The sequence below is a fragment of the Tasmannia lanceolata genome, unplaced genomic scaffold, assembly GCF_043159265.1.
Source record: "Tasmannia lanceolata isolate RefF3 unplaced genomic scaffold, GAP_Taslan_0.1 ptg000011l, whole genome shotgun sequence".
Lineage (NCBI taxonomy): Eukaryota > Viridiplantae > Streptophyta > Magnoliopsida > Canellales > Winteraceae > Tasmannia > Tasmannia lanceolata.
The window spans coordinates 11,285,526-11,311,392 of NW_027518688.1; the positions used below are offsets into that span (position 1 = coordinate 11,285,526).

The following is a 25,867-nucleotide window of genomic DNA, read 5'->3' on the forward strand; positions in this document are numbered from 1 at the left end:
AACTTCCAACGTTCAGTGAACAAAATTAGTCAATCTAATTGATCGGAAATTCCATTCTAATTGTGAGTAAGACTTTCAGTACAAAAGTTTCATTCTAATGGTCCAAAATGTGTCTTGTTACTTCATAACAAAAAACAAATGACATATACGAAGGAGTCCTATGGTGCGAATGATAACTTTGACGAACCATTCCTGTAAAAGAAATCAAGAGAAGCAAATCAATATCTTATGAAGAATAGGGCTTGAGAAGAATTGGAAATAAAACTCGATGAAAGTTCACGATAACAAATTCTTACCTTTCACAACTATACTAGCTAGAAACATCATAAAGAACACCATATAACAAAAATTTAGGAGGATATCAAAAGTGTCAGAAGTCTCACTTTCCTTCTATACCAACAAAAAGTCATATCAGAAGTCTCACTTGCCACCTATACTTGCAAAAAATTATGTCAGCCACAAACAATGCACATCAGTGTTTTGCTAGCTCTACCAAAAGCTATTAGCACCATTACGATAAACATATAAGTCTGAAATGTCAATTTCATCACTAACACCAGTGGGGATGAGAGGAGAAATTTGAGATGTTGACATGGTGACAACATCTTTTCGTGGACAAGTTCGCCTATTGTGGCCGACGCCATTGCATGTACTACACCTTCTTGTTGCTTCCACAATCTCAAATTCTGAAGGTTCTCTTGATGTGCTACTCTTTGATTTTTTATTCTTGGATGTTGTAGACACCCCATTTTGACCGTACCCTAAGCCTTTTGTGTTTGAGCAAAACCCCATCAAATCAAGCAGCTAGGATCCCAAACTCCATCCTAGGCTAGCTTAAGGTCCCATCTAGCTCCCTGCAAAATTTCGTTGAATTCCGAGTGCGTTTGCCCTGCGAGCAAGCCGAGAAAAGACCGTTGTGTAAATCAGAAAAGGGGGCGAATTTATCCGAGATGGGGGCGAATTTATTTTGGAAAATGCAGTTTAGGCCGAAAAAGACGCGCAATTTCGCGCGCCTATCAAAAGTCTACGCGTTTCATCAATTAGTGTTGCCAATATCATTTCCCCAAAATTTTCTATAAAAGCGAAAAATCAAAGCTTACAAAAAAAAAAAAAAATTCGCAGAGAAAGATTTCCCCAAATTTTCCGAACCCTAATCCCTTTTCCGTTATCTTCTCCGACGGGATCTCCGGCGAGCTCCGATTTCTCAGATCTCCTATTTTTTCAAACAGATCTTCATTTTCTAATCCGATTAGAGGCTTTTCTCTCAGTTCTTCTACATTTTCCAACAGATTTTCTGATTTTTCCAACATATATTCATTTTCTAATCCGATCGGAGGTTTTTTCTCTTAGATCTGAGATATTAGAGGATTTTCGAGAGATAGAAAGAGCAGAAAGTTTAGAGGGAGAGAGAGTTTTCTTCCCCATTTTTTCCCCAAATTTCCCGATTCTATTTCCGATCTTCTCCGGTTAAATTTCCGGTAGATTTCTTGCCGGAGCTCTTATCTCTGCAACTTGATAACCTCTTCTTTCATCAAATTCGTTTTAGATTTTATTTGTCTTTTGCCAGAACTCGATCTTCATCTTCACAAACCTTAGTTTCCAGTCATCTTCTTTGTTAGATCTCGTCGGATCTCCGATTGAAATTCCGACAATCTTCTTCCTTCAATGTCTGTTTTTCCTTTACCAGATCTATTGCTATAACTATCATCTGCTATCACTTGAAGTTTAGATCTCTAAATTTCAAACCGTAGATTTAGAACCCTAAATTTCAGATATGTTCTGCTTTAGCGATTTCTCTGGATTCTGATCATCATCTTTATCTCTTTTAGTGCTTCAATCAGACTAAAGCAATTTTTAAAGGTCTGTTATACTCTAGCAAAGATTCTAAGATACGTGAAAGAGAGGAGAGGAGAAATTGTTAAAATTAGGGGAATCATCCGATCCAGATCTAAATTCCGATCAAGATTTGAATTCTGTCTCAGCCTCTCCTCAGAGATCTAGGGTTCGTAAATTCCAAGGCGGAGGAGAATCGAGAAGGATTTCGGTAGAATCACAGACAAAGGGAAAAGAAGGTTCGGATCAAGGTGGAGGTAAGGTGATAATTTATTTTTGATTTAAAAATCGAATTATAACTTCTAAAGTATTTTATTTAAACTTATGCATGATTCTACTAATTATAGCTATGATTCATAATTGTATGAGTGTTATTTTCAATTGAATAACAAATTCCTTAAATTCATCTATGATAATTAGTAGAATTTTTCATTTAATTGTGTTAGAAATTTTAAAGAGAAATTACCTTGTTAATATGAAAATTTGAATTTCACATCACTTAGAAATGGATTGCTCTGTTTCTGAATTTTTTTTTAGTCACTGGCGATGTTGAAATATTGTCGTTATGATATACGTTTTAGGCCTTCTTAATTCATGCTTCATGTGAAATTATATATTTAAAAGTATAAGACTCTAGAATTTTGTAATCGTTGCAGAAGTTCCGTGGCTTCAGAAATCAGCCTGTTAAATAGTTGTATCATTAGCTGAGAAATTTTTATGTTTATTAGGTTGTATTTTGAAGCCTGAATCTTTAATAAGCATGACTGATTTATATATATAACTATTCCATTGATCTTATGTCTTGAACATGTTAATTTTCATAATAATACTACATTTATTCTTAATGTCTATCATTTGATTTCGTTTTTTTTTACTTTACAATGGAATGCAAATATTAAAGTTTGAAGGTTTTTGATACTCTGTTTTCCTTGTATTCAATCCCATTTTATTTATTATTATTTTTTAGTTGTTATATATACTCTGGAATAATGTATTTTCTACCTAAATTCTAATGAATATTATCTCTGAGATGTTTGGGTAATGACGTAGATATCGGCATAGATATGATGGGATGATAGCATTGTATTGGGGTTCTTAACTTGTGCCATCAAATTATGTAGTTCTTTTAAACGTGAGTGTAATTAAATTTAGTAGTGCTGCTGCCTAGCTGTTTTAATATATGCCTCAAACCCCATCATCAATGCAATCACTCAAGTCAAGTAATCTGAAATCAGTTGGGAATGAAACCTGAAATTAGTTAGCCTCAAAACCAGAAAACAGTTAGCATATAATCGTGGAGGCAGTTTTCATATAACCTGAGAAGAGCTAATGACCTTAATCTCTCTTGTGCTCACATCTTACCCTATGTTAGAGCAGATTTATATGCACACTGTCTGTATGTCATTGAAATGATCATTTTTTTTTTTTAGACTATGATCAAATTCCTTTCAAGTTTTAGTTTCCATTTGAAGGTCTGCCATATTCAGGTTCATGAGTATTTACAAATTTCCTTGTTATCTTTATTAAAATCTCAATTTTATTTTCTACGCCCGAAATTTAAGATTGTTTTCATTATTTTAAATTGGATTTACTAATGGTTATATAAGATAATGATTCCTTGAAAATTATAATAATAATTTTTTTTCAAATATAGAAACACACAGGTTAGCTGTTGGATTTGTCTTTCATCCTTTTGAAATGTACTTTCTTGTTACAAATAAAGTGAGTGGATATAAGAACAAGGTTTTATCCATAAGATGATAACATTACTAATGTGTTATGTTATATATTATTTAATGCATGAGATTGTAATTTAGTGAATTCTGGATGTCACGAGATGTTATTCTTAAAACATAACCCATTCCTTTGTGTGCTTTGAGTATATAAAGCTTAGTTTGCTATCCTTTATTTCACATAGCTGCTGCCTTTGTAAGTGGCTATATTTTTAGATGATATCATGCTAATATTTTTTTTTTTTAGCTATGAACATTTGCAGTGTTGATTTTGGACAATAGTAAAGGCATGAATATATCCAATATTATGTCCCTGTTTTGTTCAGATTATCCAATAATATGAAATTGCTATGTACCCTAAATATTATTCACAACTGTGTGAATTCATTTGTGTCTTCATAATTGGGTTCATTAATTAACTAGTATAATAGTTTTTGGAAAGCCCTAAATGTGGAAAATAGCTTACCCATAAGAGGTTATTACTGATGAATTCTGTTAATGAATTTGTTTCAAATTTGTGAAATCTGTTGCTTTGTCTACAAGTAGAATGTACCCAAGGTGTAAATAATAAGGATTCATAATTGTTTAAAGCTTCATTTTGTCGACATGTTTTGAGAAGTTCTCATAAATAGATTAAATTTTTCTTTAGTCAAGGCATTGTGGTTTTATTATTCCATTTTGTTAGCAGCCTCTTCCACTTTGTTGATTGTAGCCCATTCCACTTTGATTGAAGTAGCCTTTGTCTTATTTTAATAATGGCAGTCCTAACACCCATTTTGATATGGTAAGCCCTCATCCCATTTGATATGGACAGTCCTCATACCCCATTTGATATGGACAGCCCTCATCCCATTTGATATGGATAATCCTCATACCCCATTTGGTATTTACAGCCCTCCCGCCACTTGGGTGTTTGTATCTTACACTTCACTTTGATATTTATAGCCTATTTTTTATCTTAATTATGGCATGGTATTTCTACTTAAAGTTGATCAATAATATTTAGCTTTAATAATATTCAAATTATCTTAAACCTGTTTGTGTTGTTTTATTATCACCATCATTTACATTCTCTTCATTCTTCTTCATGGATTTCAACCACCATCATCATAAGATTCATCTATAATTAGTTAAGTTTAATCCCCTTCTCATTTTATTCTAGTCCCTATTTCAGCCCATCTTATTTGTATATGAACAGTCCCTAGCCGGTTAAATGGATAACCAGTCCAATGCCCACCTAATACCCATCAAGTACTGCACCATTACATAATCAGTGTTTAACCAGCCCACTGGTTTATACATATTTTCTACACTGTTTTGGCACCACATCAGCTTACATTTCACACTGTTTTGGCACCACATCAGCTCATTTTCTGCACTGTTTTGGCACTGTTTAGGCACCGGTTTGGCTCATATTTCTACACTATTTGGGTAATAGTTTGGATCATTTTCTGCACTTTGTGTTGAACATTGGTTTGACTCATTTCAATGCACATTTCTGCCCTGTTGGAACCATAGTTGGGGTTCATTTCATGCACATAATTGCTCATTAACTCTGTTCAAATATGTATAACTGCTGTCCATTGATTGGTCTGCTGTCCTCTGATTGTCTGTTGTATGTTGTTTAAAATGCCGCTCATTAATTCTTTTTTCACAAGCGTATAACTTCTGTCCACTGCTATATATGGCTGCTGCCCAAGATTTTAATTCAAAGATACATTAATTTTTGTCTATTGCTACATATAGCTGCTGCCCATATTTTTAGTTCAAAGACACATAGCTGCTGTCCATCATTACCTACACTTTATAGCACTTATAATTGATCACATAGATTTCATTTCCTTTCATTTTTTATTATACTCATTCATTTTTTATTTAAATAAATTGTTAATAGGAAGAAGGAGATCAGATGACTACTCTGTTCGATATTATCGACATGAGTACTGTCTGATCTCAAGGAGGGATTAGAAATATTATCATGTGTATATGATATCAGATGATTACTTTGGCATCATCTGATTTCATTGGAGTCCCCGTATTGGGGTTTGTGGTTGGTTTTGAAGTATTTTGATATTGTTTTTTTACTTTATTAGGCTATCCAGCGGCTGGTCTGGACTAATTAATGTTATTTATCATTTTATGATTGCTATTAGATTGTATATTTTTCTTTGCTTGGCAATTGATTTATTTTTAGAATAAAATTTGCGATTATCTGATAGCCTTTTTTTTCTCTTTTTGATAGACTAACACAGTCTTATAGATTTCTGTTAAGATTCTTTGATATTAGAATTCCCTCTCGTTGAAAGGGCGATGAAGGCGCTAGCCCAAGCCCATCTCTAGGGGACTTGCGCAGTCCGAATAGCATTCTATTTTCTCAAAAGACTTGCCTAGTCTTTTAGATCCAAATCTTTGGAGACAGGCATTGTCTCATTAATGAATCAACCTGAGTTAACCTCTAGAAGACTACCTCTAGTCTCATAGGTCTTAAAACCTCCTCTTTGTGTGTCTTTTGGTTTTTGGAAGAACACCTTGCTCGGCTTGGCAACATACCCCTTACCCTTATGGGTATTGGGTTGCACATTTGTTGCACCCTAGGGCTAGGTAGCTGTCCGGCCCGGCTGGGTGTTTTACCTTTGCCAAATATGCACAAGGTCCCTTTTTCCTTATTAGTATTTTTCTCTATCCTACCTCTGTGTCTAAGAGACTTACCTAGTCTCATTTTCTTGCTAAACCTCCTCTTTGCGCATCATTTGGTTTTGGGAAAACATCCTACTCGGCTTGGCAACATACCCCTTACCCTTATGGGTATTGGGTTGCACATTTGTTGCACCCTAGGGCTAGGTAGCTGTCCGGCCCGGCTGGATGTTTTACCTTTGCTAAATATGCGCAAGGTCTCTTTTTCCTTGTTACTTGTGAGTTTTATCTTAGCTTGATAGTCTCACTATCACCCTTCTTTATCTCTTTTTCTTTTAGGAGACAGGCTTTGTCTCATTAGCACCTCCTTCTTAGAATCCTATTTTCGGAGTCAGTCCTATCATCATAGGGGTTAAGATTCTATTCTACCTCTTATCAAATCATGTGTTTTTCTATCCACTCTCGCAAGGTATAGGATGCTGTCCAACCCTTGCAGAGTTGTGTTTCTGTTCTTTTCCCCCGCAAAGTATAGGATGCTGTCCAACCTTTGCGGGATATTCAGGAGTCTGTCCCCTTATGATGATAGGATTTGTCCCCCTTGAGTCAAAAACACTTAAAAACAACAAAAACACCTAAAAAACCAAAAATCTCAAAAATCTTGAGTCATTAGGAGTAGTTAGGAAATCTGTTTTGAACTACGTTGGCTTGATTCTCTTCCACGAGGTACGTAGTGCAGCTTGAGATTCTTATCTCAGGTCCAGCCAAACCTTTGTAAATAAATCATTTACCCATTTTAAGAAAAAATACCAAAAATCTTCAAAACCTTGTTTTCAACAAGATCTTCCTCTAGAGTTAGGAGTTTGTCCTAGATAAAGAGTTTTAGAGTTTTGAGTTTGTCTTTGATGTGTTGTGTGGTTTGTTTGTGTTTGTGTTAGAGTTAGGAGTTTGTCCTAGAGTTATAGGAGCGCCTCCGTCCAGTCAGTGGCGATTCATATCGCCGACTGATGATTAAGTCTTGGGTACGCTAGTGATCCCATTGTTTCCCTTAGGGCGTACAGCCTAGCTACACATAGATTATAGGAACCACCTGCATTAGCTTAGGGCTAACCTGCATTTAGTTAAGGCATATAGGGTGTCCTAAAATCTATAATCCATTGGAATTTAAATAATCATACAAGAAGCTTTAAGAACTAGTCCGGTCTTTTAGATCGAGTCTAGGATAGAAGTCTAGATGTCTTAAGCATCATAGCTTAGAATAGGTGCGAAGAACTACGTTGCCTTGATTCTCGTGGAGGCGGGGATACGTAGGCTTCTTTGGATGAACATCAGATCATCTAAAGACTCGGGCCTAGGTATAGATTAGAGTCTTAGGGTTGTATAGTATCGAGTCATTTTTCTATGTTTTGCAGTGTTTTCTTACTTTATTGCGCAGACCTTATACTTTTTTGGTGTGTCGTGCATGTGTTTGTTCATCAGAACTTAGACACCTATTAGGCATGTCACTTATAACCTAGCTATGCTTAGGTGACACATGTTTCTTTTATTTTATCTTGTGTGCCTTTGATTTCATCTCCGAGACATGCATGATTAGATAGACGTCTTCTCGGAGATATTCATTCCCATTCCATATGATTTTCGCCCAAAGCTCTTCAAAATTATTAAGTAAATGGCATAAGAGACCAGGTGTTTGCACTTGGGCTGATGAGGTGCTCTTTAGACCTTCCGAATTCGTAACCAGGCACGAACCTTATTTTATATCTCTGGTTATCCGTTGCAACAGAGCATAGTATGGGATCCAGGGCCCATTTGCCTTTTTCCTTGGATGGCGACTCTTTTTTGTTTAAGGTACGCCTCGAATCTGGGCTAGTCCCCGAATCGAGAGGTATCTCACCTTTGTATCGCCACTCATGCTGTGAGGGGCATTATTCTTTCGAGAGTTCCTTGGTAGAGCTCTCCATTCACGTGGATGATCCTGAGACTGACTCGCGTGGGGGCACACGTCCCTCACCGCCGACTCTCTCGGATCGGGGTCCACAGATGTTGGTGGACGTCCTCTAGGATTTTGAACACTAGGTTCACGAAGCATAGGCGTCGAAGTTCCCACTAGATGAGAAAGTTGATTTAAAGCAACTTCTTGTTGAGAAGGAGGCCATTTTGTATATTCCTTATGAAAGTCACCAAGTATCTCTTTCATTTTATCTTGATTGTTTTTCACAATTCCAATATCACCAATCATTCGATCATCGATCCTCCATTGTGAGTGAACATCACCTAAATGCAACACCTTGCCTTCATCCAACAAACATCTCATCTTGTGTGCACACGGAAGTCCCATAGTTGCAGTAAAGAGACTCTTGCAAGTAGTTAAATTTGGATTGCTTGTGGCCAAGTTATATTGCTTGAAAAGCTCTTTTAATGAAAAAACTGATATGCGATTAATAAGTTTATCAAAGAAGGAGATACGCAAGTCGGAAGGAACCTTGATTTTTTCAGCAGAAAGCTTGGTCTTGATTTCTTCAAATTGGTTTTCAATTGCCAGGCATATTTTGTTTTTAACCAAATAAAAATCACCAGTTGAAAGTTGCAAGTATATTTTAAGATTGGAATGCGCACCTTCTGCTCTTGATGTAACACGATTCCCAAAGTGAAGATACTTCTCTGTCCATGCCTTTATGAAGCGTTCTTTAAAAGAAAGCCAAGTATTGAAGATGTAATTAAGAGCAATCCCCTTCTCTTCAAACTCATCATTGAAATCTTGCCAAGCTTTATGATATGCCATTTCAGTTGGAGATTCTATCAAAGTACTCCAAGTAGAAAAGAATCTATGCCAATCGTCCTCATCTTGAAAATGACATTTTGTAGACACCCCATTTTGCTCTACCTTAATCGATAAAGAAATTAGGGTTTGTTTTCCGTCGGTTTTCCAATGTCTTTCTTTCCCGCATCCGTTTGTTACATTTCTAAATATTTTTGGTCATTTCCGTCGTGTTTCGCATTTTCCCGCTAAATGTTGAGAAGGATTATTCAGAAAAATCTAAACTAGGGAGAATTTGTACCCGCTGGTGTGGGACCTGCTAGTGTGGGACCTGCTAGTGTGGGACCCGTTTGTGTGGGACCCGCTGATGTGGGACCCGCTTGTGTAGGGCCCGCTGATGTGGGACCCGCTTGTGCGGAACCCGCTGATGTGGGACTCACCATTAGCATGACTTAACTTTCTCTACCATTTCCACTAACTTCATTTTTCCCTTTAAAATAACACCATTATCTCCATTACCATTATATATTCCATTATCCCCACCACCATTCCCACCATTACCATTATATATTCCATTATCCCCACCACCATTCCCACCATTACCATTATATATTCCATTATTCCCACCACCATTCCCACCATTACCATTATATATTCCATTATTCCCACCACCATTCCCACCATTACCATTATATATTCCATTATTCCCACCACCATTCCCACAATTACCATTGTTTATTTCCATTATTCTCCACCACACCCACCATTCACATTATATATTCCATTATTCCCCACCACAATTCCCACCATTACCATTATATATTCCATTATTCTCCACCACACCCACCATTCTCATTGTTTATTTCCATTATTCTCCACCACACCCACCATTCTCATTGTTTATTTCCACCTCTCCACTAAGTTTTTCACTATATAAAGAGAGGTGATGAGAGGAAAAAAAAAAAAAAAAAGAAGAACACATTGTTTTTGGATAGTTTTCTCTTTCTCTCCCTCAATATCTCTCACTCTCTCACTCTCACACTATCATTATCTACTTTCTCTCCTTATTTGTTTCTCCCCATCTCTCCCCCTTGTTCCATATAAAAAAAAATATAAAAGAAAATAAAACAAAGAAAAAGAGAAAGAAAGCGGAAGCGGATCAAGCGGCGGTGCGATTTTCGAATTTTTCGGCTCTCGGATTCGGCGAGGATTTCGATCACAGGTAGGTACTTAATTTTTAGATTTTTCTATAATTATTTGGTATATTTGCATGATTTTTAGTATTTAATTGGATTTAGTTGAAAATTAAATATGTATGCTCAAAATCATGATCTCCATGAGTGTTTCGAAAATAAAATATATACTAAATGAATTCCAAAATTAATGAAATTTCGTGGGAAACTAATATGATACCAGTACATTCTACCATGAAATTTTGAGAATTTTGAGAATTTGTTTGGTATATTATTTTATGCTTTCTTTGAAATTTACCAGCTTTTGGAGGAATTGTTACTGACATCAGATCACAACTAAAATTCTTAAAAATTTTACAGTAGTCTTCAATCTCACATTTCTAGTTACTGTAAAAGTTTCAAGTGATTTGGATCTGTTTTCATATGGGATGTAGGGTTAATTCATAATCTGGTCTGAAAATTAAAAAATCTGAAACTGATAGTAAATGGTTTCCAAAATTCATGAAAATTTCTCAGTATGTTATTTTTACATATATCTTATTAATGTAGAAATTTCATTGAATTTAGATTCATATTTCTAGTGGTTTCTGTGTTATTTGTGCAATCTGGTCAATCAATTGTTAAATCGAAATTAAATATGAGCTTAATGTAAAAATCTGTAAAACTCTTTCCGTAAGCTACATTTCATCATATCTTGCTGCTGTAGAAATTTCAACTCATTTCGAATTCGTTTGCTACAATTTCACTTGTAAAATCACTCATATGTTTAAAATTGATAAAATTCATTGAAAATCCGAAATTAATTGAAAATCATCTGAATATTTCTAAAGAACCTTAAATCTCTGTCACACATTAACTCCTTAATCCATTGAAACAGAAATCTTAGGATCATTAGAATTCCCTGGAAAAATGGTCAGTGCATCCATAATCGTATCCCAATTGCAACCGATCTTTGACAATTTGAATACTTAAGCTATAGCATGTTGTTGGCTCCGAGGTTACTGTCCACGGAAATCCTGAGATATGCCAGGCAATAAGATGTTATAACCTAAGTATTAAATTGCGCAAGGAAAGAACGCACGATTCCCTTCCTTGGATGCTATTCTGGGCCGAAATTGGTGAACCCTAGAACCATTGGTAATCCTCAAGTGTCCATAAATCGAAAATCCATGAAATCTGAAATTAATTAACTTCAAGAATTTGAATTGATTTGTCTCGAGTCTTCCGGAACCATTGGATTATGGTTTCCAATCTAAGAACCATTAGAGCCCAATTTAGGAACACTAGTGTTGTGTCGTGTCCTAAGTTTTAGGGAGTCCTAGAGTTAGGAGTCCAGCCTCATCACGGACGCTTGCTATGTATAGCAACCGTACCATAGGTCTAGTTACACTAGTCACCTCATCTTTCCCTAAGACATGCCTAGTAGACTAGGATGTAGGCTAACCTGCATTAGTCTAAGGGACAACTTGCATTTAGATAAGAATCATATAGCATCTTCGATGAAATCCTAAGATAATAAAATCCTCAACTTGAATTAAACAACTTCTCTTAAAACTGTTGAAACAGTCAATCCCGTCTAGGTCGGTGTCTTAGTTGAGTTAGGCATATGTAGCTTAGCTTAGGTGCACCGAACTACGTCGACTCTGATCCCAATGAGGCTTGGGTACGTAGGCAGCTTGGATGTCTGATGGCATACCACCCGCGAGTCGGCACCACAACAAATTGTGGTGTTTTGTATATTAATTTTCTTGTAAATGCTTAATCAAATCACTTAGGGCTTTCCATGAAATTAGAATTCTAGGAGAACTTTCACTTAGATTGAATCCAGACAAATTAATAAATCAAGATACACATTCAGGATTCACATTGAAATTAGATCATAGGATGCATGTCACTTAGTCCGCACATTAACATAGAGTTGAATGAGCCATTTAAAATAAATTTAAAAGAGTTAGCTTTTGGAATCGAAGACCGATTATCGGGCAGGAATGGTGCATGTGGTGGATAACTCCCCATACCTTCCATTCTTGTAACCAGGTAGCGAGTCTAGATTTCTGGTTGATTACGGGTCCTAGATCCCACATCTAGGTGGCGACTCTGTCAGTCTCTTTCGTGTGAAATTCGGATTGCCTTAGTGATCCCAAGTTTACAGGAAAGACGAATTCAAATCAATAATTAAAATGCACACGCCAATCGCGTGGGTACGAGAGACCAAGAGAGAGAGCGCGGCGGCTCGCGCCCCGCCCCTCTCGCGGGATCATGTCCCACAGTCTGGCGACTCTGCTGGGGACCACCTAACTTCATTAAAATTTCAAAAGATAATTCATTTGAATTTAATTTAACTGGCTCATAAAAACTCTATACTTGTTAGATTAGTTTGTCTCGTTTTATCTTCTCATCACATTTTACTCGAACTTAATTTAACAAAACCTGAAGGCATCATAGATTGCGCGAACTTATTGCACACACTTACATCACTTGCATCTAAACTCTTGCATCTCACATGCACACACGTCCTATTTTAGGAACCCGGAGTGTTACCTAGCATGGTTGACTGGGATTTCATCACCTGGTGCCTCTGTGTTAGAGAAGCATTCCACCCTTAGCCTAGTACCTTTATGGTGCGTAAACGGATCTCTTGTTCACGTACTGATACGCCGGACACTGGTACAGTATATCGAACATGGATTCGCGCTAAGGGAACTCTTGGCCTTACCCCTAGATTAACCCACACATGCATGCATTATACGAACACATGTGCACCACATGTGTGAGCCTAGTTTAGGATATCCTACCCATTTGTGTCTAGATTAGGCCATAGTCCATCTTTCAATAGCTACGATCGGTCCTTAGATACACAAACAAAGTCATGAGCTGAGATCCTATCTCCACTCCGCTAGATTAGGATTAGGGTTGATGCCTTCAGGTAACACTGTTAAAATGTGCGAAGACTAAAAACTTTTTCTTTGGGGTTAGGATATAAATCCCATCATTTCCAAAGATCTCATAGGATTAGTCATTCATGATCTATCCGTTGAAAATAGTCCTATGCAATCTCACATTTTGATCATGTGTCTATCATTCGTCTCTTGTGGGATTCGATTGTGTCTTCATTGGCGGAAATTGTGTCTCAATCATTTGATCGTGCAATCTTGATGATCCAATCTTGCCTGTACCCTTGGTCTCTTCCTCCTCTAAGGGCAACATTTTTCAAGAATATTTCTGCTAAATCCTTCAGAGTTTACTCTCATAATCCTTGAACTAAGGGCATTCCCCTATGCGAATCTGTCATCATTGTCATGTCTTGGTCCTTTAGGATTCATTCTATTGTCCCAACTACTTGTGAGCCAGCTTTCGCCGAGCCTCCGAAGCTAGACAGTTGCAGCAGTTAAAGTTTTAGTCATTTACTATTTTATGTTGAGTCAGTCACCATGGTCAGTACAATTGTTGAGTCCGGTCTTACAATTCAAGGTCAATGCCTAGTCCAGGCAAGTTATCTTTTGCTTTTCTTTTAGAGTTGTGAATCCTGAACATGTTCAGGATAGGTTGTGAGATGTAGTATCTTTTTCTTTAAATAAAATTTCAGTTCCAATAGTTCACTTGTGTCTATTTCTTAAGTGTGCTTCTGATCTTAAAATAAGACTCCCTCCTCAAATGAGGACAAAATTGACGAAACTCCACTTGAGTCACAACGATTACTTGAACAAGAGGAGGAGCGCCAATCTCAGCCTTTCAAAGATGAAATTAAAGTGGTAAACACTGGCACTGAAACCTTGATCCAGTAAATGCCGATTGAAAATACATTACCCTCTGAAGAGTGTGAAGAATTGGTAAACCCATTTTGAGGATAAAAAGATGGTCCGGTAAGCGTTACCATTAATGCCAAGAGAAAGACCCAGATAGAAGGTTCAAGAAAGAATGAAGTGAATATCATATGCTATGCAAAGGGCATGGAGTGGAAACAACTTTCATATTTCCAATCAATGACCTTGGTTCTCAAATTCATAACATGAAGCTAACAAATTCAAGATAAGAAGTTCAAGAGCAAGTATTGAAAAGTGGTCATCAGATATCAAGAGTTACAAATCCATAAATGGACGATGTCAAAGAACAAGTTTCGCTCTATGAAAGTCGAAAGCACGTATTAGAATCTTGAAAGAAGAAGATCCATTATCTCTTACCTGGAAATGCCGTCAAACTCCGAAAAAAAAATGAAAAAAAAATAAAATAATCAGTACCAGAGGGACTCTAGTAACCTAGATCGATTCCCAATCTGAACATCGGAAGGCCTCCTTTGGCTGAATAAATCCCAAAATCAGAACCCAACGTCAAAAGAATACTGGTTTGCAAACCCTTCGAGCCTAAATGAAATTTTCTTGAAAACCCATCAAACTAGGGGCATTCGCCCCGAACTACGCGAGACCTGATCCCTACACTGGGGTACGTAGGCAGCTCGGTTAAACTGAGTTCGGTCGATTCAAAAAAGAAAAGCAATTCAATCAATCCAAAAAAAAAAAAAAAAGAAATTCAATCCTTTCAGAAAAAAAAAAGGGGACAAGTTCCTAAAGAAGAGAAGTCAATTATTCCAGAAAGAAGAAAAAAAAAGAAAAATCAATAAACTTTCGAACAATTTATCTTCAAACTAGGGGCATTCGCCCTGAACTACACACGACCTGATTCCTACCTTGGGATATGTAGGCAACCTGTTCACAGGTTCGGTCGAAATCTTTGTTGAACCTTAATTCTTTGAAAAGCCCTATCCTACCTATAAAGTCCTTCCGATGTTCAGAACTAATGATCTAGGTCCCGAAAAAAAAAAAAATGATGATGAATAAAAAAAAATGGAGTTTGAAGATCTGCTAGACTGAAAACCTGAAAGGGCGGTTTAGGCAAAATTTAAGATCATTCCCTGCTAAGTTGAAAACGCGAAAGGGCGGCTTAGGCAAAAGCTAAGGGGATAGCCTGCTGAATCGAAAACCTAGAAGGGCGGTTCAGGCAAAAGCTAAGGGGATAGCCTGCTGAATTGAAAACCTAGAAGGGCGGTTCAGGCAAAAGTTAAGGCTACCACGGTCCGCCAAGTTAAAAACCCTGAAGAGGTGACTTGGTCATGGTAAGAGAATCATTGTAAGAAGGCTACAGCCGGTATCAGGACTGAAGATCAACTGAAGTTCAAGCAAATTCAAGTGACATCCTCAAAACTGGGGGGCATTGGAGCTAAGCAATCCTAGGAGTTGTAATTAAATCATTGAGGCATTACTGTTTTAAGGAAAAAGTCCAGTGTTTACCAATTGAAAAAAATATTCCTTGAAAGGATAGACTTACCAAATAAAACGTTAACTAAGTCAGAAGCATTACTGTGTCTGTCAGTATAGTTAATCAATCGTTGTTATTCTATGTTCATTCCTTCAGAGCTCCTCAATCCTTTGAGTAGTGTCTTTTATCTAAGTTTTCTCTTTAAAAAGAGTCAATCGTCGTCCTTGTGTCCAAAATGATGCAACTGTCTCGGTGAAGGAGGCCCGGCTTCGTCAGCTCCCTGCGATTGTACCTGAAAGAGCTTGAGAATCCAGTCAAACAGCTTCATTTCAAAGATGATCAACCCAGAAGAATTCAGAAGTAGAAACATCAGAAAGCCCAGCTTCCGTAAAAAGATCATACTCCAGGAAGGCATCTTAAGCTTGGAAGAGCCTCAGATGCAATGATGGTCGAGCCAATTTCTCAGAAAGATGAACCGTTAAAATTCAGAATTTCCTTCCAGTTAGTTAAATACTATCTTGGTCAAGAAATGTTTATCTAAACACCTATCAAGAGGCAAGTCCCACTTTTCCATGATTATATCCAAGAGAGCCGTTGTTCTAGATTACCAATTTCAAGTGTCTTGTTCAAGGTTTCAGTCATCCAAATCCCCAAAGACAAGACCAGCAGTCTCTTTGAGAAAAATCTTGTTGAAGTTTCATAAAAGTGTTTCTAATCCATTCTTGTTAGTAATGGTTCTTTGGTTTGCCGTTTCATCATTCGTCACAGTTTGCCGTTTCATCATTCGTCAAAGTCCTAGTTTCCGATATCTTTGTCAAGCACGATCTGTAACATCCCCGATTTCATTAAGTTCAAAAAATCAAAAATTCATCAAATCCAATCCTATGTCAAATTCAAGTCCATGAAAAATCTCTAAATTCTTCGTTGTTGAATTCATCAGTCAAAGCTATCTTGTTTCTTTGAGCCTGTTTGTGAACGGTGCCTCTTTTCTCGAGTCCATTTCTAAATGGTCTCATCTTCTCCTTGAACCCGTTTGTGAACGGTGTCTCATTTTTCTGAGTCCATTTACGGTCTCATGTCCTCCTTGAGCCCGTTTGTGGACGGTGCCTTATTTCTGAAAAATCAAAAATTCATCAAATCCAATCCTATGTCAAATTCAAGTTCATGAAAAAACTCTAAATTCTTCGTTGTTGAGTTCATCAATCAAAGCTATCTTGTTTCTTTGAGCCCGTTTGTGAACGGTGCCTCATTTCTCGAGTCCATTTGTAAATGGTCCCGTCTTCTCCTTAAGCCCGTTTGTGAACGGTACTTCATTTTCTGAGTCTATTTGTGAATGGTCTCATGTCCTCCTTGAGCCCGTTTGTGGACGCTGCCTTATTTCTGAAAAATCAAAAATTCATCAAATCCAATCCTACGTCAAATTCAAGTTTATGAAAAATCTCTAAATTCTTCATGGTTGAAGCTATCTTGTTTCTTTGAGCCCATTTGTGAACGGTGCCTCGTTTCTCGAGTCCATTTGTGAATGGTCTCGTCTTCTCCTTAAGCCCGTTTGTGAACGGTACCTCATTTTCTGAGTCTATTTGTGAATGGTCTCATGTTTTCCTTGAGCCCGTTTGTGAACGGTGCCTCGTTTCTCGAATCCATTTGTGAATGGTCTCGTCTTCTCCTTAAGCCCGTTTGTGAACGGTACCTCATTTTCTGAGTCTATTTGTGAATGGTCTCATGTTTTCCTTGAGCCCGTTTGTGAACGGTGCCTCGTTTCTCGAATCCATTTGTGAATGGTCTCGTCTTCTCCTTGAGCCCGTTGGTGAACGGTACCTCATTTTCTGAGCCCATTTGTGAATGGTCTTTTTATTCTCCTTGAGCCCGTTTGTGAACGGTACCTCATTTTCTGAGTCTATTTGTGAATGGTCTCATGTTTTCCTTGAGCCCGTTTGTGAACGGTGCCTCGTTTCTCGAATCCATTTGTGAATGGTCTCGTCTTCTCCTTGAGCCCGTTGGTGAACGGTACCTCATTTTCTGAGCCCATTTGTGAATGGTCTTTTATTCTCCTTGAGCCCGTTTGTGAATGGTACCTCATTTTCTGAGTCCATTTGTGAATGGTCTCATGTTCTCCTTAAGCCCGTTTGTGAACGGTGCCTCGTTTCTCGAGTCCATTTGTGAATGGTCTCGTCTTCTCTTTGAGCCCGTTTGTGAACGGTACCTCATTTTCTGAGTCTATTTGTGAATGGTCTCATGTTCTCCTTGAGCACGTTTGTGAACGGTGCCTCGTTTCTCGAGTCCATTTGTGAATGGTCTCGTCCTCTCCTTAAGCCCGTTTGTGAACGGTACCTCATTTTCTGAGTCCATTTGTGAATGGTCTCATCTTCTTCTTAAGCCCGTTTGTGAACGGTACCTCATTTTCTGAGTCCATTTGTGAATGGTCTCATATCCTCCTTGAGGCCGTTTGTGAATGGTACCTCATTGTCTGAGTCCATTTGTGAATGGTCTCTTATCCTCCTTGAGCCCGCTTGTGAAAGATGTCTCATTTTCTTTAAAAAAAAAAAAAAAAAAAAAAAAAAAAAAACCGCTTGAGAACGATCTTTGTTCTTTCTCTTCGGAATCCATTCGAAAGTGGTATCTCATTCTCTCGTTGCTCGTTTGTAAACGGCACCGCATCAGGATTTCTTATTATGTTCTAATTCTAGGATTTCATTTAGGGCCTTGCATTAGGTAGTAAATGTTTGCGTCTAAGTTCCGTTTTGTGTAGAGTCTTTTGTCGATTAAAGCTACGCAAAATGGCTCTGTCATTTTGACTTTGGTATTCGATGACTACGTCATCTCTACCAAAGAGGGGCATCTGTAGACACCCCATTTTGCTCTACCTTAATCGATAAAGAAATTAGGGTTTGTTTTCCGTCGGTTTTCCAATGTCTTTCTTTCCCGCATCCGTTTGTTACATTTCTAAATATTTTTGGTCATTTCCGTCGTGTTTCGCATTTTCCCGCTAAATGTTGAGAAGGATTATTCAGAAAAATCTAAACTAGGGAGAATTTGTACCCGCTGGTGTGGGACCTGCTAGTGTGGGACCTGCTAATGTGGGACCCGTTTGTGTGGGACCCGCTGATGTGGGACCCGCTTGTGTAGGGCCCGCTGATGTGGGACCCGCTTGTGCGGAACCCGCTGATGTGGGACTCACCATTAGCATGACTTAACTTTCTCTACCATTTCCACTAACTTCATTTTTTCCTTTAAAATAACACCATTATCTCCATTACCATTATATATTCCATTATCCCCACCACCATTCCCACCATTACCATTATATATTCCATTATCCCCACCACCATTCCCACCATTACCATTATATATTCCATTATTCCCACCACCATTCCCACCATTACCATTATATATTCCATTATTCCCACCACCATTCCCACTATTACCATTATATATTCCATTATTCCCACCACCATTCCCACAATTACCATTGTTTATTTCCATTATTCTCCACCACACCCACCATTCACATTATATATTCCATTATTCCCCACCACAATTCCCACCATTACCATTATATATTCCATTATTCTCCACCACACCCACCATTCTCATTGTTTATTTCCATTATTCTCCACCACACCCACCATTCTCATTGTTTATTTCCACCTCTCCACTAAGTTTTTCACTATATAAAGAGAGGTGATGAGAGGAAAAAAAAAAAAAAAAAGAAGAACACATTGTTTTTGGATAGTTTTCTCTTTCTCTCCCTCAATATCTCTCACTCTCTCACTCTCACACTATCATTATCTACTTTCTCTCCTTATTTGTTTCTCCCCATCTCTCTCCCTTGTTCCATATAAAAAAAAATATAAAAGAAAATAAAACAAAGAAAAAGAGAAAGAAAGCGGAAGCGGATCAAGCGGCGGTGCGATTTTCGAATTTTTCGGCTCTCGGATTCGGCGAGGATTTCGATCACAGGTAGGTACTTAATTTTTAGATTTTTCTAGAATTATTTGGTATATTTGCATGATTTTTAGTATTTAATTGGATTTAGTTGAAAATTAAATATGTATGCTCAAAATCATGATCTCCATGAGTGTTTCGAAAATAAAATATATACTAAATGAATTCCAAAATTAATGAAATTTCGTGGGAAACTAATATGATACCAGTACATTCTACCATGAAATTTTGAGAATTTTGAGAATTTGTTTGGTATATTATTTTATGCTTTCTTTGAAATTTACCAGCTTTTGGAGGAATTGTTACTGACATCAGATCACAACTAAAATTCTTAAAAATTTTACAGTAGTCTTCAATCTCACATTTCTAGTTACTGTAAAAGTTTCAAGTGATTTGGATCTGGTTTCATATGGGATGTAGGGTTAATTCATAATCTGGTCTGAAAATTAAAAAATCTGAAACTGATAGTAAATGGTTTCCAAAATTCATGAAAATTTCTCAGTATGTTATTTTTACATATATCTTATTAATGTAGAAATTTCATTGAATTTAGATTCATATTTCTAGTGGTTTCTGTGTTATTTGTGCAATCTGGTCAATCAATTGTTAAATCGAAATTAAATATGAGCTTAATGTAAAAATCTGTAAAACTCTTTCCGTAAGCTACATTTCATCATATCTTGCTGCTGTAGAAATTTCAACTCATTTCGAATTCGTTTGCTACAATTTCACTTGTAAAATCACTCATATGTTTAAAATTGATAAAATTCATTGAAAATCCGAAATTAATTGAAAATCATCTGAATATTTCTAAAGAACCTTAAATCTCTGTCACACATTAACTCCTTAATCCATTGAAACAGAAATCTTAGGATCATTAGAATTCCCTGGAAAAATGGTCAGTGCATCCATAATCGTATCCCAATTGCAACCGATCTTTGACAATTTGAATACTTAAGCTATAGCATGTTGTTGGCTCCGAGGTTACTGTCCACGGAAATCCTGAGATATGCCAGGCAATAAGATGTTATAACCTAAGTATTAAATTGCGCAAGGAAAGAACGCACGATTCCCTTCCTTGGATGCTATTCTGGGCCGAAATTGGTGAACCCTAGAACCATTGGTAATCCTCAAGTGTCCATAAATCGAAAATCCATGAAATCTGAAATTAATTAACTTCAAGAATTTGAATTGATTTGTCTCGAGTCTTCCGGAACCATTGGATTATGGTTTCCAATCTAAGAACCATTAGAGCCCAATTTAGGAACACTAGTGTTTTGTCGTGTCCTAAGTTTTAGGGAGTCCTAGAGTTAGGAGTCCAGCCTCATCACGGACGCTTGCTATGTATAGCAACCGTACCATAGGTCTAGTTACACTAGTCACCTCATCTTTCCCTAAGACATGCCTAGTAGACTAGGATGTAGGCTAACCTGCATTAGTCTAAGGGACAACTTGCATTTAGATAAGAATCATATAGCATCTTCGATGAAATCCTAAGATAATAAAATCCTCAACTTGAATTAAACAACTTCTCTTAAAACTGTTGAAACAGTCAATCCCGTCTAGGTCGGTGTCTTAGTTGAGTTAGGCATATGTAGCTTAGCTTAGGTGCACCGAACTACGTCGACTCTGATCCCAATGAGGCTTGGGTACGTAGGCAGCTTGGATGTCTGATGGCATACCACCCGCGAGTCGGCACCACAACAAATTGTGGTGTTTTGTATATTAATTTTCTTGTAAATGCTTAATCAAATCACTTAGGGCTTTCCATGAAATTAGAATTCTAGGAGAACTTTCACTTAGATTGAATCCAGACAAATTAATAAATCAAGATACACATTCAGGATTCACATTGAAATTAGATCATAGGATGCATGTCACTTAGTCCGCACATTAACATAGAGTTGAATGAGCCATTTAAAATAAATTTAAAAGAGTTAGCTTTTGGAATCGAAGACCGATTATCGGGCAGGAATGGTGCATGTGGTGGATAACTCCCCATACCTTCCATTCTTGTAACCAGGTAGCGAGTCTAGATTTCTGGTTGATTACGGGTCCTAGATCCCACATCTAGGTGGCGACTCTGTCAGTCTCTTTCGTGTGAAATTCGGATTGCCTTAGTGATCCCAAGTTTACAGGAAAGACGAATTCAAATCAATAATTAAAATGCACACGCCAATCGCGTGGGTACGAGAGACCAAGAGAGAGAGCGCGGCGGCTCGCGCCCCGCCCCTCTCGCGGGATCATGTCCCACACATTTGCATTTGGATAAAATATTCTTCTCAATATGCCATACACACAAAAGATTCATGGCCCCTGGAAAGACAATCTTTATAGCTCTCATTAGGGCCAGCTCTCTGTCAGTTACGATTACTGTAGGTCTGGAAACATTGTCCAACATGTCATTGAACATTGTCAAGGCCCATACATAATCTTCTCTTTCCTCTTTTTGTAAAAAAGCAAAGCATGAATAGAAAGAAGAGTTAAAGCTTGTCACTCCAACAATATCAAGTAATGGCATCTTGTACTTATTAGTCTTATAAGTGCAATCCATCACAAAAACATTCGAATAGTTCTTGCTTAATGTGATCGACTTAGGATGAGCGAAGAATAGATGTGTCAAACGACCTTCTTCATCATTTTTAGCATTATAGTGGAATCCACCATCAGCAAGTTCATCTAATAAAGCTTGGATTGCGGTGCGACCTGCAAGGATGTCTCTACGAATCTTGGATATGCAATTGTAGACATCTCTCGATATAGCTAAAAGTTGAGGGTTGCCTTGCCTCAGAGAAGTAAGAATTTGATGTGGTTGTATACCAGCAATAGTCACTTCTTTAATCCGTAAAATGTCTTCCTTTGAAAAACGGCGACTAGAGGGATGACCAGATATGTCTTCGAAAGCTTTATGATTGTGGTCTAGATTTTTTATCTTCAATATCTATGAACCACTAACTTTCATTTTACCGTCAATTCTAAATGGACAATTTATAAGACGTGAGCATGTTTCCTTCTTACCATGACTGGTGGTGGCCTTACGAGTATCTTTGTAAACACCTCCCCTGTCACACTTAAGGATAACTTTCCTGTCTTTTTCTGATTTCCTAATATTTATTATGTATCCTTGGGACCTTGCAAAGCCACTAACCTGCTCAATAAGCTCTTCTCGACTTTGAAAATGAGTAATTGGCGGTGGAAGCATTTTCTCGTGCTCAAGGAATTCTTCTTGACTTTGGATGTCCATTAGAGGTGTAAAACTGCATGACCCATCGAAAGACACAAAAATGTCAGATTATAATTGTTAACCAAGAATCCATCAAGAAAATGTGAACACAAAGTTCAAACTAATATATTCCCTGAAAGATGTTCCTCAAAGATCCATATTAGATACATAAATGTGAATTGTTTAACAAACCAAAACAAGAAATACGATCATCATGACTAGTCAAAAGATCTACTAGAGCATTTCCTACAAATGAAATGTATTTCACTTGAAACAAAAGAACAAAAGGAATTTTAGTAACTTTCCTGCAAGAAAAATGACAGCCCATCTAGCTTCCCATCTTCCTCTAGTTCTCAAATGTATAAAAACAATCAAATTTGCGTACCATAAGATCCTTCCTAGAGGATTTATTGCATTTGTCTAATGTTTTCTGTAAGATAAAATTCTGCAGCACCTAATATTTTCAAAGCCAACTAACATCTTTCGGTTAAGTCTAATACACTTGGTGTGGTATAAATTATTGAAGGAAGTTACATAGGTTGATACACTTAGTGTGGCATTCATTTATTTCACCAATCTAAAGCATTTCCTATGTTTATTACAGATCTGTAAGTGAACTCACATTCTTATTATGTAATATGCTTCTTACAATTTAATTCAGTAAGTGGAGAATATAAATGTCAGCCTCCTTTTTGTGATCGATTAAATACTCATGCTTTCATGAATTGAAAAAATAGCAAAAGAATGCCAGATGAGATAAATACCATGAATGCTATATAAGAATACAAATTAGAGCTAGCAGACCTTATTAGAAATTAAGAAATCAGAAAGAAGGAAACAAACCCTAACGAGTCGGGAACAATAGCTAGCAAAGGAATATTAAGTCTTGCGGCGACCTTCTTCTAGGAGGGATTTAGATGCAAATCCAGCACAGGAACAAATCCAGAAGAGTCTCTTCACAAGGGACCAAACAATTTCTTCTCCTTTCCTTTTCCCCCTTTTTCCAGGCTCTTTCTTTTCCAAAACCCAAACAACCCTAACAAATCTCTTAAAATCCCTAAATCTGCCAGTAGGTGATAAAAGAAGAGAAAGCTGCTATCTATGGCGGGGAAAAGAGAGAGAGTAGGAGGGCGAGAGAGAGAGAGAGAGAGAGAGAGAGAGAGAGAGAGAGAGAGGCTATTTAGGGCATTAGGTAAAATAAAGAGAGAGAGAGAGAGAGGCCATTTAGGGCATTAGGTAAAATACCAAGAGAGATGCCTGTTAAAAGGAATGGAAACGTGCTATCTACTGTACTCTTTAACGTTTTACGTTAAAGCAGCGTCAAGGGGAGCGAATAGCGACTGTAGGGGGAGCGAGAATATCAGCGCCCTTTGCCTATTACTTTGAGTTTGCCTTCTAAAGAAAAGAAAAGTGAAACGATTTCCAACTTTCCGTTTTCTCTTTTCTAAAATCATCCTATTCGTTAAACATAATAATACGTATTGTAAAAGAGACTATCTCTCCCTTAATTTTAAAACTTTTGGAAATCTTATTAGTTTCCGTAACTTTTAGAAAAAAATCTTTGATTTTCCCCTTCCCACGTTAGATATTGAAACGGCCTCTCTCTCTCTCTCTCTCTCTCTCTCTCTCTCTCAACGTGATTAACCAAATTCCTAAATTCTCTATCTATCACCTTCTAATTAACCAAGTGTTTCCTAAAACCTAAACTCTCTTTAAAGAGCGTGATTAACTATACATAGTTTACAACACTAATTCATGCTGCTCCTCTATTCATTGTTGTCTCTCTATCTGAACCAACAAAAAAAACCAGCAGAATCTTCTTTGGCATTACAAGTACGACCCGTCCAAATTTTCAGTTTATCTTTTTTATGCAATTACTGAGATTGGCTTCTAGATTGTTGCTTATATTCATGTTCATGTAAGGAGGGCTAGAATTAGTGATGTGTTTGAAAACTGTTATGATCACTGCTACAATTTCCGTATACCCGTTAGCTTTTGGAAAAACAGGAAAAGAAAATTTGAAAATCATCAATCCTCTATAGATCCGTGTTCAGAATTGAATTCCAATTGAAATAGCCGTCAATACCCAGTTCTTCCCTAGAAACATTAACTTATTGCTCTTCTTTTTCTTATTAGGTCCATCAGTTGAGCATCGAGAGGAGCATCAAGAGGTACGGATTTCTTTGTTAGTAACAAATAAATAAAATCTTGGTTTCCTTAAATTTTTAAGATAATAGTTATAGATTCTCTTTTTATAGCGAGCCCTCAGCTTCTACTCTGCCAATCCCTCAGCAATAGAGACCTCTTCTTCTATCTCCTTTTCCATCTATCTAAGCGCATGGAATTTCTCATTCAAGTGCTGCTTTCCTGCCTTATCATTTTGTCAAGCAAAATACCCATTTGAAGTGGGGTTCTATTAATTCTCAAAAAACTGTTCGGATTTTTGCTGTTGGAATGTATTTAGAATGTTTTTTTCCCACTTTTTGTTGATCGAATTTGGATTTGTGATGAGATTGAATTGACCATATTTTTAGTTTAAGTGTGTTAAAATGGGTCTTGATTGATATTTTGCTCATTTGATTTCTACTAGATTTAGAGGACTTATTGTTAAAGATTTTTCAAAATTAAGTGTTTTTGGTCAAAACAATTTTTGGAAAATAATTTCTTTAAGTTTGTTTTGGAAAAAGGAAAAACTTTTCTTTGGAAATAGTTACTTTTTGCAAGAGAAAGAGAAGAGTGTAAAGTAGAGGGAAAAGATAGTCCCGTATCGACTCGTAAGAAAGAAAGAGTTGAGCTTATAAAGCTTCACTCTTTCTTCTTATTTGTTTATGTGCACATGGGGTCTTAGCCGTGAGTCGAACCGCGGGACGGTGCAACGCACCGTCCGCGCACGCGCATACGCACGCTCGGCGTGGGCAATGGGCTATAGGGCGCTTTAATGACGCTTTTTTAGGCGCACTTTGTGTGAGATGTGTCCGGTTAACCAAATAGAATCGCTAGTTCAAAGACATGTCTACTATGCAATTCTGGTTAACTTTGATGTGTTTTCACTAAGTAAAGGTTCAAATCGAAAGATACCTTTATTTATGCATAAAAATTCCAAGCCTGATGAGAAAACCTTTTTGGATTTTGAAAATGGTGGGGGATTGTTAAAGATTTTTCAAAATCAAGTGTTTTTGGTCAAAACAATTTTTGGAAAATATTTTCTTTAAGTGTGTTTTGGAAAAGGAAAAACTTTTCTTTGGAAATAGTTACTTTTTGCAAGAGAAAGAGAATAGTGTAAAGTAGAGGGAAAAGA

At 37.2% G+C, this 25,867-nt stretch overlaps 1 protein-coding gene across 1 annotated transcript; it reads right to left on the minus strand.

The window, feature by feature from the left end:
- Positions 1 to 3,018: 3,018 nt before the first annotated feature.
- On the minus strand, positions 3,019 to 22,590 carry LOC143885870 (protein FAR1-RELATED SEQUENCE 5-like). The gene is made up of 3 exons (XM_077389916.1): positions 22,365 to 22,590; positions 21,643 to 22,265; positions 3,019 to 3,081 (listed from the first exon to the last, which is right to left on the minus strand). Exons 1-3 carry the CDS (start codon positions 22,588 to 22,590, stop codon positions 3,019 to 3,021), a joined length of 912 nt encoding a protein of 303 aa, XP_077246031.1.
- Positions 22,591 to 25,867: the final 3,277 nt, after the last annotated feature.